This window comes from Mobula hypostoma, chromosome 2, assembly GCF_963921235.1.
Source record: "Mobula hypostoma chromosome 2, sMobHyp1.1, whole genome shotgun sequence".
NCBI classification, from domain to species: Eukaryota; Metazoa; Chordata; class Chondrichthyes; order Myliobatiformes; family Myliobatidae; genus Mobula; species Mobula hypostoma.
This window is the reverse complement of record NC_086098.1, coordinates 1,059,316-1,074,050: the sequence shown is the minus strand read 5'-3', so window position 1 is coordinate 1,074,050 and position 14,735 is coordinate 1,059,316. Positions and strand designations below refer to the sequence as shown.

At 43.1% G+C, this 14,735-nt stretch overlaps 1 protein-coding gene across 1 annotated transcript in view; it reads right to left on the bottom strand.

Annotated features, from left to right (window-relative positions):
* Positions 1 to 14,735, bottom strand: part of fbxl4 (F-box and leucine-rich repeat protein 4) — a 156,519-nt gene that overhangs the window by 122,395 nt on the left and 19,389 nt on the right. The window contains exon 2 of the mRNA XM_063033023.1: positions 6,683 to 7,254. Coding sequence (XP_062889093.1) covers positions 6,683 to 7,185 — 503 coding nt within the window. The 5' untranslated portion in view covers positions 7,186 to 7,254. The remainder of the gene's footprint in view (positions 1 to 6,682; positions 7,255 to 14,735) is intronic.

Here is a 14,735-nt window from a genome sequence, read left to right as displayed (position 1 = left end):
AGAGTGCATTCCATCAGGTCCAGGAGATTTATCCACCCTCAGACCATTAAGCTTCCTGAGCACCTTCTCAGTCGTAATTTTCACTGCACATACTTCACTTCCCTGGCACTCTTGAATGACCGGTATTCTGCAGATGTCTTCCATTGTGAAGACTGATGCAAAATATGCATTCAGTTCCTCTGCCATCTCTGCGTCTCTCATTATAATTTCTCCAGAGTCATTTTCTATTGGTCCTACATCTACACTCAACTCTCTTTTACCCTTTATAAACTTAAAAAAGCTTTTACTATCTTCTTTGATATTAATCACCAGCTTTCTTTCATAATTCATCTTTTCCTTCCTAATGACCTTCTTGGTTTCCTTCTGTAGGTTTTAATAAGCTTCCCAGTCCTCTACCTTCCCACTGGTTTTAGCTTCCTTGCATCCCTCTCTTTTGCTTTTACTTTAGCTGTGACTTCACTTGTCAGCCATGATAGTGTCCTTCTTCCATTCGAAAATTTCTTCTTATTTGGAATATATCTGTCTTGCACTTCCCTCATTTTTCGCAGAAATTCCAGCAATTGCTGCTCTGCTGTCCTTCTTTCCAGTCAACCTTAGTCAGTCCCCCTCCCACGCCATTGTAATTTCATTTATTCCACTGAAATACTGACACATTGGAATTTAGTTTCTTCTTCTCAAATTTCAAAGTGAACTCAATCATATTGTGATCACTGTTCCCCAAGGGTTCCTTAAACTTAAGCTTTCTCATCACCTCCATATCATTTCACAACACCCAATCCAGCACAGCCGATCCCCCAGTGGGCTCAACAAGCTGTTCTGAAAAGCCATCCCTTAAGACATTCTACAAATTTTCTCTCTTGAGGTGCAGTACTGGCCTGGTTTTCTTAATCCAGTTTCATGTTAAAATCCCCAGTGATTATCATGACATTGCCCTTCTGACACGCCTTTTCTATCTCCTGCTGTAATTTGCAATCCACATCCCAGCTGCTGTTTGGAGCCCTGTATACAACTGCCATTAGGGTCCTTTTACCCATGTCATTTCTTAACTCAACCCATAGAGATCCTATGTCATCCCTTTCTAATGATTTAATATTATTTCTTATACACAGGGCCACACCACCCCCTCTGTCTACTAATCTATCTTTCTGATACACCGTATATCCTTGGACGTTCAGCTCCCAATGGCAGCCATCCTTTAGCCAAATTTCAGAGATGGCCACAACTTTTTACTTGCCAATCTATAGCTGAATTTCAAGATCGCCCACTCTATTTCTGATGCTGCATACATTCAAATATAACATTTTCAGTCCAGTATTTTTTGCTTTCCGTTTTAACTGCACAACGCCTCAACTAACTTGAAACTCATCCCACCTGCTGTCATTATGCCTCATCTTCTGCCTGTCCTTTCTATCATCTTTGTTGCACACTATCATTCATTTATTTCTGTTTTCCCCTTTCTCAGCCCTATCACTCTGGTTCCCATCCCCCTACCAAAATTAGTTTAAACCCTCCCGAACAGATCGACTAAACCTGCCTGCTAGGATATTGGACACCTTTGGGTTTTGGTGTAACTCATCCATTTTGTACAGGTGGTACCTCCCCAGAAGAGGCCCCAATGATCCAGGAACCCGAAGCCCTGCCGCCTTCACCAGTCTCTCTCAGCTACGTATTAATATGCCTGATCATGGCACAGGCAGCATTCCTGCGATTACTCCCCTGGAGGTCCTGCTTTTCCGCTTCCTCCCCAACTCCCTGAATTCTCTCGTAAGGACCGCCTCCCTTTTTCTACCCATGTCATTAGTACCACCGTGTACCAAGACTTCTGGCTGTTCACCCTCTCACTTCAGAATACTCTGCACCCGATAACTCTACATAGGTTCTCCTGATAGCTCGACTGTAGTATTCTATGGAAGACTAACTATCCACCCTGTTGAACAGTTTTCCGTATTATTGTGAACTTGTAGTTTTCACAACAATTATCCTCTCCGACAATACAATCCATTAATAGGCACACAACAGGAATTCTGCAGATGCTGGAAATTCAAGCAACACACATCAAAGTTGCTGGTGAACGCAGCAGGCCAGGCAGCATCTCTAGGAAGAGGCGCAGTCGACGTTTCAGGCCGAGACCCTTCATCAGGACTAACTGAAGGAAGAGTGAGTAAGGGATTTGAAAGTTGGAGGGGGAGGGGAAGATCCAAAATGACAGGAGAAGACAGGAGGGGGAGGGATGGAGCCAAGATCTGGACAGGTGATAGGCAAAAGGGATACGAGAGGATCATGGGACAGGAGGTCCGGGAAGAAAGACAGGGGTGGGGGAACCAGAGGATGGGCAAGGGGCATATTCAGAGGGACAGAGGGAGAAAAAGGAGAATGAGAGAAAGAATGTGTGTATAAAAATAAGTAACAGATGGGGTACGAGGGGGAGGTGGGGCATTAGCGGAAGATAGAGAAGTCGATGTTCATGCCATCAGGTTGGAGGCTACTCAGACGGAATACAAGGTGTTGTTCCTCACCCTGCCCTCAAGTTTACCTGGTCCATTTCCGACACCTCCCTCCCCTTTCTAGATCTTTCTGTCTCTGTCTCTGGAGACAGCTTATCCACTGATGTCTACTATAAGCTTACTGATTCTCACAGCTATCTGGACTATTCCTCTTCTCACCCTGTCTCTTGCAAAAACGCCATCCCCTTCTCGCAATTCCTCCGTCTCCGCCGCATCTGCTCTCAGGATGAGGCTTTTCATTCTAGGACGAGGGAGATGTCTTCCTTTTTTAAAGAAAGGGGCTTCCCTTCCTTCACTATCAACTCTGTTCTTAAACGCATCTCCCCCATTTCACGTACATCTGCTCTCACTCCATCCTCCCGCCACCCCACTAGGAATAGGGTTCCCCTGGTCCTCACCTACCACCCCACCAGCCTCCGGGTCCAACATATTATTCTCCGTAACTTCCGCCACCTCCAACGGGATCCCACCACTAAGCACATCTTTCCCTCCCCCACTCTCTCTGCATTCCCCAGGGATCGCTCCCTACGCGACTCCCTTGTCCATTCGTCCCCCCCATCCCTCCCCACTGATCTCCCTCTTGGCACTTATCCGTGTAAGCGGAACAAGTGCTACACATGCCCTTCACTTCCTCCCTTACCACCATTCAGGGCCCCAAACAGTCCTTCCAGGTGAGGCAACACTTCACCTGTGAGTCGGCTGGGGTGATATACTGCGTCCGGTGCTCCCGATGTGGCCTTTTATATATTGGCGAGACCCGACGCAGACTGGGAGACCGCTTTGCTGAACACCTCCGCCAGAGAAAGCAGGATCTCCCAGTGGCCACACATTTTAATTCCACATCCCATTCCCATTCTGACATGTCTATCCATGGCCTCCTCTACTGTAAAGATGAAGCCACACTCAAGTTGGAGGAACAACACCTTATATTCCGTCTGGGTAGCCTCCAACCTGATGGCATCAACATCGACTTCTCTAACTTCCGCTAATGCCCCACCTCCCCCTCGTACCCCATCTGTTACTTATTTTTATACACACATTCTTTCTCTCACTCTCCTTTTTCTCCCTCTGAATATGCCCCTTGCCCATCCTCTGGTTCCCCCCCCCGATCTTTCTTCCCAGACCTGTCCCATGATCCTCTCGTATCCCTTTTGCCTATCACCTGTCCAGCTCTTGGCTCCATCCCTCCCCCTCCTGTCTTCTCCTATCATTTTGGATCTCCGCCTCCCTCTCCAACTTTCAAATCCCTTACTCACTCTTCCTTCAGTTAGTCCTGACGAAGGGTCTCGGCCTGAAACGTTGACTGCACCTCTTCCTAGAGATGCTGCCTGGCCTGCTGCGTTCACCAGCAACTTTGTTATGTGTTGCTCCATTAATAGGTACAATTAGTTTATTGAATTTACTAAAAGTCAAAAGGATGGGCAGATAAAATGAACATTTAAAATTTTGGGGCAAGGAATATCTAAAGATTCAATGAATGAGGTGAAAAACTAAAATGCGGATTATAATCTAAAAATATTGATGTCCAATTTTACAACTGTTAGTGTGAACTAGAGTTCAATTTGTCACTTGTCACATTGGATGCCAGTTATCAATAGGAATATTCAAATACTCAAGGACTTGGGCTATACAGTGGCATGCAAAAGTTTGAGCGCCCCGGTCAAAATTTCTGTTACTGTGAATAGCTAAGCGAGTAAAAGATGAACTAATTTCCAAAAGGCATAAAGTTAAAGATGACACATTTCTTTAATATTTTAAGAAAACTTTTTTATTTTCATCTTTTACAGTTTCAAAATTACAAAAAAGGAAAAGGGCCCGAAGCAAAAGTTTGGGCACCCTGCATGGCAGTACTTAGTAACACCCCTTTGGCAAGTATCACAGCTTGCAAATGCTTTTTGTAACCAGTTAAGAGTCTTTCAATTCTTGTTTGGGGGATTTTCGCCCATTCTTCCTTGCAAAAGGCTGCTAATTCTGTGAGATTCTTGAGCCGTCTTGCATGCACTGCTCTTTTGAGGTCTATCCACAGATTCTCGATGATGTTTACATCGGGGGACTGTGAGCGCCATGGCAAAACCTTCAGCTTGCACCTCTTGAGGTAGTCCATTGTGGATTTTGAGGTGTGTTTAGGTTCATTATCCTGTTGTAGAAGCCATCCTCTTTTCATCTTCGGCTTTTTTACAGACTGTGTGATGTTTGCTTCCAGAACTTGCTGGTATTTAATTGAATTCATTCTTCCCTCTACCAGTAAATGTTCCCCGTGCCATTGGTTGCAACACAAGCCCAAAGTATGATTGATCCACCCCCATGCTTAACAGTTGGAGAGGGGTTCTTTTCATGAAATTCTGCACCCTTTTTTCTCCAAACAGATCCTTGCTTATTGCGGCCAAAAAGTTCTATTTTAACTTCATCAGTCCACAGGACTTGTTTCCAAAATGCATCAGGCTTGTTTAGATGTTCCTTTGAACCTTCTGAGTAGAACTTCTTGGCCACTATCAGCAAAAGTATGTTTGGAGAAAAAAGGGTACAGAATTTCATGAAAAGAACCCCTCTCCAACTGTTAAGCACGGGGTGGATCAATCAACCTTTGGGCTTGTGTTGCAGCCAGTGGCACGGGGAACATTTACTGGTAGAAGGAAGAATGAATTCAATTAAAAACCAGCAAATTCTGGAAGCAAACATCACACCATCCGTAAAAAAAAAGCCGAAGATGAAAAGGGGATGGCTTCTATAACAGGATAATGAACCTAAACAAACCTCAAAATCCACAATGGACTACCTCAAGAGGCACAAGCTGAAGGTTTTGCCGTGGCCCTCACAGTCCTCTGACATAAACATCGAGAATCTGTGGATAGACCTCAAAAGAGCAGTGCATGCAACACGGCCCAAGAATCTCACAGATCTCACAGGCGGTGAAAAAGGCGAATGGTATGCTGGCATATATAGCAAGAGGATTCGAGTACAGGAGCAGGGAGGTACTACTGCAGTTGTACAAGGCCTTGGTGAGACCACACCTGGAGTATTGTGTACAGTTTTGGTCCTCTAATCTGAGGAAAGACATCCTTGCCATAGAGGGAGTACAAAGAAGGTTCACCAGATGGATTCCTGGGACGGCAGGACTTTCATATGATGAAAGACTGGATGAACTAGGCTTATACTCATTGGAATTTAGAAGATTGAGGGGGAATCTTATTGAAACGTATAAAATCCTAAAGGGATTGGACAAGCTAGATGCAGGAAGATTGCTCCTGATGTTGGGGAAGTGCAGAACGAGGGGTCACAGTTTGAGGATAAAAGGGATGCCTTTTAGGACCGAGATTAGGAAAAACTTCTTCACATACAGAGTGGTGAATCTGTGGAATTCTCTGCCACAGGAAACAGTTGAGGCCAGTTCATTGGCTATAATTAAGAGGGAATTAGATATGGCCCTTGTGGCTAAAGGGATCGGGTGTACGGAGGGAAGGCTAGTACAGGGCTCTGAGCTGGATGATCAGCCATGATCATACTGAATGGCGGTGCAGGCTTGAAGGGCCGAATGGCCTACTCCTGCACCTATTTTCTATGTTTCTAACTAGAAGCCTGTTGCAAGGAAGAATGGGCGAAAATCCCCCAAACAAGAATTGAAAGACTTAGCTGGCTACAAGAAGCGTTACAAGCTGTGATACTTGCCAAAGGGGGTGTTACTATGTACTGCCATGCAGGGTGCCCAAACTTGTGCTTCTGGCCCTTTTCCTTTTTTTGTTATTTTGACACTGTAAAAGATGGAACTAAAAATGTTTTCTTGCTTAAAATATTAAAAAAATGTGTCATCTTTAACTTTATGCCTTTTGGAAATCAGTTCATCTTTTACTCACTTAGCTATTCACAGTAACAGAAATTTTGACCAAACTTTTGCCTGCCACTGTATATTTATTTTGTGACTATATGTTTTTCTACTATCATAACTATATGTGCTGTGTGTCATTGTATGTACTGTGTTTTGCATCTTAGCCTCAGAGGAAAGCTCTTTTGGGTGTATTTGGGTGTATAGTTGAATGACAATTTAACAGACTTATACTTGAACTTAAAAAGAAAAATGTGGATTAAATGTGCTTCTAGTGTTCTAAAGACGATTCTCAGTGCATTATGTTATGAGGTAATGATACACATGACTGAAGTTGACAAAATATTTGAAATTTTACCTAATTTCTGATGGAGGAGTCTGAGAGTAAGGATTTGCTGAGCACGCCAAGATCCTAACAATTGCTCCGGGGTGATACGTTTCCAAAACATCAATAGCCGTTGGATACACAGCCTCTTCAAATACAAGCTCAACGTACTCCTGGCTCCGAAAAGTATGAGGCATCCTCCTGAAAGGAGGAGGGGAACTCGGGCACTTTTCCCACCATTTTCCATATGTTCGAAACACAGCGGTCTGAGTGAAGTCACCAGAACTTGGATAAACATTGGGAAGTCCAGACAAATTCCACATGGTATAGGACAAGCTGTTCTCACTGCCGTACTGAGAACTGAAGTCCACCACTTCTTTGACATGCTGCACCACTTCAACACTGAGAGGTAGGATGCGATTGCTTGACTCGATAGCTCGCCGACTGTTCATTATTTCTCCTCTTGTACCAGATCTGGCTCTGCGCCGCAGGCAAATGTAATAAAACATACTCAAAACTGTTAACATAGGATACATTGAGGTAAAGTTGGGTGTTCCCAGCACACCGGATGTCTTGATTACTCAATGTTGTATCTTAATATATCCCTGTATGAATCAAGCACAGAAAAATGGTCATTATAGCAACAAAATTAAAATTGTTATTTTGGTTTCATAATACACAGAGACTACAAACTTAATTATTTAAAAATTAGAACACTCAATGTTATAACAAAATACCTGAACTTTCATCTAAGCCGCTATCTAGTGTATTCATAAACACAAGAGATTCTGAAGATGTTGGAAGTCCTAAGTAACACACACAAAATGCTGGAGGAACTCAGCAGGTCAGGCAGCAGCTATGGAAATGATTAAACAGTCAATGTTTCGTGCTGAGACAGGAAGGGAAAGAGCGCAAGCAGGTGATAGGTAAGACCAGGTGGGGGAAGGGAAGTGAGTAGCTAGGAGGTGAAGAGTGGAAAAGGTAGAGGGCTGAAGAACGAATCTGTCATGAGAGGAGAATGGATCATGGGAGAAAGGGAAGTGGGGACACCAGAGGGAGGTGATGGACAGGTGAAGAGAAAAGTTAAGAGGGAAGGCAGAATGGTGAATGGTTAAAGAGAGTGGTGAAGGGCAAGTTAGAGAAATCAATGTTGATGGCTTATTCTGGCTTCTATCCCCTTCCATTCCAGTCCTGATGAAGGGTCTCAGCCCAAAACATTGACTGTTTATTCCTCTCCATAGATGCTGCCTGATCTGCTGAGTTCACTCGGCATATTGTGTTTAACCAGTCCATAAGACAGTGGCGCAAAATTAGGCCATTCAGCCCATTGAGTTTGTTCTGCCATTCCATCATGGCTGATCCCGGATCCCACTCAACCACATTAACCTACCTTCTCGCCAAATCCTTTGTTGCCCAGACCTATCACGAGATGATCAACTTCCACCATAAATATACCCATGGACTTGGCCTCCACTGCAGTCTGTGGCAGAGCAATCCACAGAACTATTACTCTCTGACTAAAATAATTCCTTACTTCTGTTCTAAAGGGTTACCTCCCAACTCTGAGGCAGAACCCTCTAGTTCTGGATACCTCCACCATAGAAAACATCCTCTCCACATCCACCCTATCTAGTCCTTTCAACATTCAGTAGGTTTCAATGAGATCCCCATATGTTCTTCTAAATTCCAGTGAGTACAGGCCCAAAGCTAACAAATGCTCCTCATATGTTAACACCTTCAATCCCAGAATCATCCTCATGAACCTCCTCGGGACTCTCTCCAATGACAACACATCCTTTGAAATATGGGGCCCAAAGCTCCATGTGTGGCCTGACTTGTGTTTTTTAAAGGCTCAGTTTTATCTCCTTGCTTTTATATATTACTCCCCTTGAAATAAATGCAAACATTGTATCTGCCTTCTTTGCCACAGACTCAACCTGTAAATTAACCTTCTGGGGATCTTGCACCTGGACTCCTAAGTCCCTCTGCACCTCTGATGTCTGAACCTTCTCCCCACTTAGATAATAGTTCCTAATATTGTTCCTTTTATCAAAATGCATCATACATTTCCCAACACTGTATTCTTATGCATATTTTCCGAATAGAGTGATTGAAAAACACACTATAAAATCATGACTTCTCACAGCTCTCCACAAAATATCAAAGCAGATTATACTACATGCAAACAATGAAAAAAGTGAAAGGGAGCAGTGAATAATAAACACCAGAGATTCTGCAGATGTTGGAAATCCAGAGCAACAAACACAAAACACTGGAGGAACTCAGTAGGTTGGGCAGCAACTATGGAAATGAATAAACAGTCGATATTTCAGGCCAAAGCCCTTCCTCAGGACTAAAAGGGAGCAGTATACCCACAGATTTTCGTTCTACATAGGAAATGTCATCTACAATACAATGGTATAAACAAGAAATAGTCCAAGTGGTACCGATACCAGCCTGAGTCTGTTCAAATATGAAGAAATCTGCAGATGTTGGAAATCCAAGCAACACACACTAAATGCCAGAGGAACTCAGCAGGCCAGGCAACATCCATTGAAGAGCAAACAGCCGACGTTTCAGGCTGAGATCCTGATTGGGCTGAGTTCCCGATGAAAGGTTTCTGAAACATCAGCTCTTTTTCATACAGTCTGTCTGGCCTGTTGAGTTCCTCCAACGTTTTGCTGTATTGTTCAAGATTGTTCAATGTTATTTCCTATGCACAGGTGTAAAGTAGAATGAAATAATTGTTACCGCAGATCTGATGTAGCACAATAAAAACACGTAGATAAAAAAATACAATAATTTAAAAAACACAATAAATATAAATACATAAGATAGCTTCTATACATAGATTGATTGTATGTTCATAAAGTGATTTTAGGCACAAGGTGACTCTGATGGGAAATGAAAAAGTAGTGGCTGTTGGGGGTGTGGAAAGCTGGGTAAGTCAGCCAGAAACATCGGCTGTTTACTCCTTTCCATAGACACTGCCTAACCTGCTGAGTTCCTCACAGGAGAAATTCTGCAGATGCTGGAAATTCAAGCTTCACACACAAAATGCTGGAGGAACTCAGCAGGCCAGGCAGAATCTATGGAAAAGATTCCCAGTCCTGCTGAAGGTTCTCAGTCCAAAACATCGACTATACTCTTTGCCTGACCTGCTGAGGTCCTCCAACATTTTGTGTGTGCTGCTGACTCCCTCTAGCATTTGGTGGTACTATGTAACATTTGCTTTTCCTCCTCCCCAAGTCCAGAATGTTCTGAACATCTGTTCTAGTAATTACTTAATCCTTGTGCTGCTCTACAAAGATCACATGGATTACCACCAATACTGCAACTATGTCCAATTTAAACACTGTAAATTGCTGTAATGTAAATATGCCTGTACTATTTAGAGCCATGAAAGACAAAATTACACTGAAGGTTTGAGTGAACTGTGTAGGATACAACAATCCCACTAATTCAAAAGTTTGAAAAAGTTAAATTATGAAACATTAAGTATTGAACATGTTAAAATATACAGTTATGAATAAGCAACACACATCAAAGTTGCTGGTGAACGCAGCAGGCCAGGCAGCATCTCTGGAAAGAGGTACAGTCGACGTCTTGGGCCAAGACCCTTTGTCAGGACTAACTGAAGGAAGAGCTAGTAAGAGATTTGAAAGTGGGAGGGGGAGGGGGAGATCCGAAATGATAGGAGAAGACAAGAGGGGGAGGGATGGAGCCAAGAGCTGGACAGGTGTTTGGCAAAAGAAATATGAGAGGATAATGGGACAGGAGGCCCAGGGAGAAGGCGGGGGGAACCCAGAGGATGAGCAAGGGATATAGTCAGAGGGACAGAGGGAGAAAAAAGGAGAGAGAGAAAAAGAATGTGTGAAATGATGTAGGTTTCAAAGAACACACAGAGAAAATCAAATCAGATACACTGCTTATCCAGTCTGAACAACATTTCACCTCTACCATTTTCGACTTCAGCTAGTGTATTAAGGTGTACAGGTGTACCTAATAAAGTGGCCACTGAGTGTACATCAAAATCATATTGCCAAAAGTCACAAAAAAATAAAATGCTGGGTCATAACAAATCAACAGCTTAATTTTTGTTTACCAATGCACACAACATATGGAGTAAATACTAACAGTCAACAAAAGCATAAACTTGATGGTAGAATTTATTATAGGATAAAATACAATGGTTAACATGATCACATTGAATATGCATATTTTACCAGATAACCCTGAACGTATGGAACGAGCTGCCAGCGGAAGTGGGTAGGGAATGTGGCTTTTTTTTTTACAACATTAAAGAGAAATTTAGATAGGAGAGGTATGATGAACTATGGTTCTGGTGCAGGTCAATGGAACCAGGGTGATTAATAGTTCAGCAGGAACTAGATGGGCCAGAAGGTCTGCTTCTGTGCTGTAGTGTACTTTGACTCTATAGGAGTAGACCATAAGATATAGAAGTAGGCCATTCGGCCCATCAAAATGCTCTGTCATTCAATCATGGGCTGATCCAATTCTTCCAGTCACCCCAACTCCCCTGCTTTCACCTCTTATCCTTTGATGCCCTGCATAATCAAGAACCTATCTATCTCTGCCTTAAATACACCCAATGACTTGGCCTGTACAGCCGCTCATGGCAACAAATTCCACAGATTTACCACCCTCTGACTAAAGTAATTTCTCTGCATCTCAGTTCTAAAAGGACGTCTTTCAATCCTGAAGTCATGCCCTCTTGTCCTAGAATTCCCTACCATGGGAAATAACTTTGCCATATTTAATCTGTTCCGGCCTTTTAACATTCTGAATGTTTCTATGAGATTCCCCCCGCCCCATTCTCCTGAACTCCAGGGAATTCAGGAGATTATTAAAGACCTCCAGCACCCAGGGCATGCCCTTTTCTCACTGTTACCATCAGGCGGGAGGTACAGAAGACTGAAAGCACACACTCAGCAATTCAGGCACAGCTTCTTCCCCTCTGCCACCTGATTCCTAAATGGACATTGAAGGATTGGACAGTACCTCATTTTTTAATAGAAAAATATTTTTGCACATTTTAAATAATCTATTCAATATACATAATTGATTTACTTGTTTATTATTATGTTTTATTTATTATTATTTTTTTCTTTCTCTCTGCTAGATTACGTATTGCATTGAACTGCTGCTGCTGAGTTAACAAGTTTCACATCACATGCCGGTGATAATAAACCTGATACTGATTCTGAACACAGCCCAGGAGCTGCCGGACGTTCCTCATACGGTAACTCTTTCATTCCTGGAATCATTCTCATGAATCTTCTCTGAACCCTCTCCAATGTCAGTATTTCCTTTCTAAAATAAATACTTTCTACTTTATTGTCACCAAACAATTGATACTAGAGCGTACAATCATCACAGCAATATTTGATTCTGCACTTCCCGCTCCCTGGATTACAAATCGATAGTAAATATTAAAAATTTAAATTATAAATCATAAATAGAAAATAGAAAAATGGAAAGTAAGGCAGTGCAAAAAAACTGAGAGGCAGGTCCGGATATTTGGAGGGTGTGGCCCAGATCCAGGTCAGGATCCATTTAGCAGTCTTATCAGTTGGAAAGAAGCTGCGAGTCTTCACGCTCCTGAACCTTCTCCCGGAGGGAAGAGGGACGAAAATTGTGTTGGCTGGGTGGGTCTTGTCCTTGATTATCCTGGCAGCACTGCTCCGACAGCAGGCGGTGTAAAGTGAGTCCAAGGATGGAAGACTGGTTTGTGTGATGTGCTGCGCCGTGTTCACGATCTTCTGCAGCTTCTTCCAGTCTTGGACAGGACAACTTCCATACCAGGTTGTGATGCACCCGAGAAGAATGCTTTCTACGGTGCATCTATAAAAATTAGTGAGGGTTTTAGGGGACAGGCCAAATTTCTTTAGTTTTCTCAGGAAGTAAAGGTGCTGGTGGGCCTTCTTGGCAGTGGACTCTGCTTGGTTGGACCAAGTCAGGTCATTTGTGATATTGACCCCACAGAACTTAAAGCTTTTGACCTGTTCCACTGCGCACCACTAAGGAGCCCAAAACTGCACACAATACTCTAAGTGTGGTCTCATGAGTGCCTTATAGAGCCTCAACATCATATCCCTGCACTTATATTCTATACCTCTAGAAATGAATGCCAACATTGCATTCGCCTTCTTCACCACTGACTTAACCTGGAGGTTAACCTTTTGGGTATCTTGCACAAGGGCTCCCATGTCCCTTTGCATCTCAGAGTAATACAACGTAAATGTACTGCTTCCACTTACCTGGAATACAATTGCCTCATACAAAATGATAAAATCAGTATTTCAATACACTTTTCAAGGATTATCTCTTGAAATCAAATGCATCCTTGCATAAACATGCCAAAAGTGCTTGTTTCTTCTAATCCTTTTAAATGAAACACAATATTGAAGAGGCACAAGTTTTCCTCAATGTAATATCTTGTTATTTGTAAAGACCAATAGGAATGTTAGAAGACCATAAGACATAGAAGCAGAAGGTGGCCACTCGGCCCATCAGTCTTCTCCGTCTTTTCATCATGGCTGATTTACTTTCCCTCTCATCCCCATTCTGCTGCCTTCTCCCCGTAAACTTTGATGCCCTGATTAATCAACAAATTATCAACACACCCAATGACTTGTCTGCGCAGTTGTCAGTGGCAATCAATTCCACAGATTCAACACCGTCTGGCTAAAGAAGTTTTTCCAAATTGTTCTCTGTTCTAAATTGAAAGCCCTCTACAGGTTTCCCCCACCATCCAAAGGTAGAGCGTTCCTATGAAACAGTTTGTAAGCCGAAACGTCGTAAAGCGAAGAAGCATTTACCATTTATTTACATGGGAAAATTTTGTGAGCGCTCACAGACCCAAAAATAACCTACCAAATCATGCCAAATAACACAAAAAACCTAAAATAACAGTAAACACATAGTAAAAGCAGGAATGATATGATAAATACACAGCCTATATAAAGTAGAAATACTTCTCTACAACAATTGCCCGCACAGATCTCCGTAGTGAAAATCTCACGCAAGCGTTCTCGGCAGAGAATCTCACGCAAGCGCTGTTGGCATAAACTTGCTCTCCAGTAACCTTTAAACTATGAAGCTACCAAACCTACCAAATAACACGTAAAAATACTCAGCCTATATAAAGTAGAAATAATGTATGTACAGTGTAGTATCACTTACCGGAATTGGGAAGACATCGAGCACACTGATGATGGTGTGTTAGACTGAGTCATCGCAGGCTGGGTGGTGCAGTGGTCCCCACCCTCCGGGCCACCGACCCGCCGGGAAGCACACAGCACATCGTTAAGAAAAAAGCCGAAATAAACATGCTAATTAATTAGGTGCTACCTGGCACGTAAATGTCGGCGCAGAACGGAGGTGATCGCCGATTGCATCGCCTCTGATCTGGGCCGACAATTACGTGCTAGGCGACACCTATTTAATTAGCATGTTTATTTCAGTTTTTTTCTTAAAGATGTGCTGTGTGCTTCCCAGCTACCGCTGCGTTCTTCGCGAATCGGTACAGTATCTGGCCGGGGCCCGGGTGTTGGGGTGGTGGGACACGGGGGTGTCATCTTGTCGTCGATCAGGGCAGGTAGCTCATCTTCTCCTATGACTGCCCGCCTCGATGTCGAAGGTCGAGGTTCGTCGTCTGCTGTGGCTGATGTGGAAGGCTTGCTTGACTGCTGAGCCTCGCGCATTTTTCTATCATACAGTTGTTTGTAAGCACTCAAACCATCCTGCAAATATCCCCTAAACCTACGTACCCTTTCAAAATTAAAGTCGTACTTTATCATTGCAGCGAAAATCTCACGCAGTTGCTTCACTTTCTGCATTCGGTTTCAATTGTTATCCTTTCCTCTTCCAATTGCACCAGCTCTTCGTCTATCAGTTCTTGGTCATGGGATGCCAAAACCTCTTCAACATCATCTTCGTCAACTTCCACAAGCCAAACTCACTTTATCCTTGCTTCGTTCACCACGATAGAAACGCTTAATTATGACTAATTTTATGTTAAGTGTAACACCCTTACTCTTTCAGGCTTTTCCGACACCTTAGA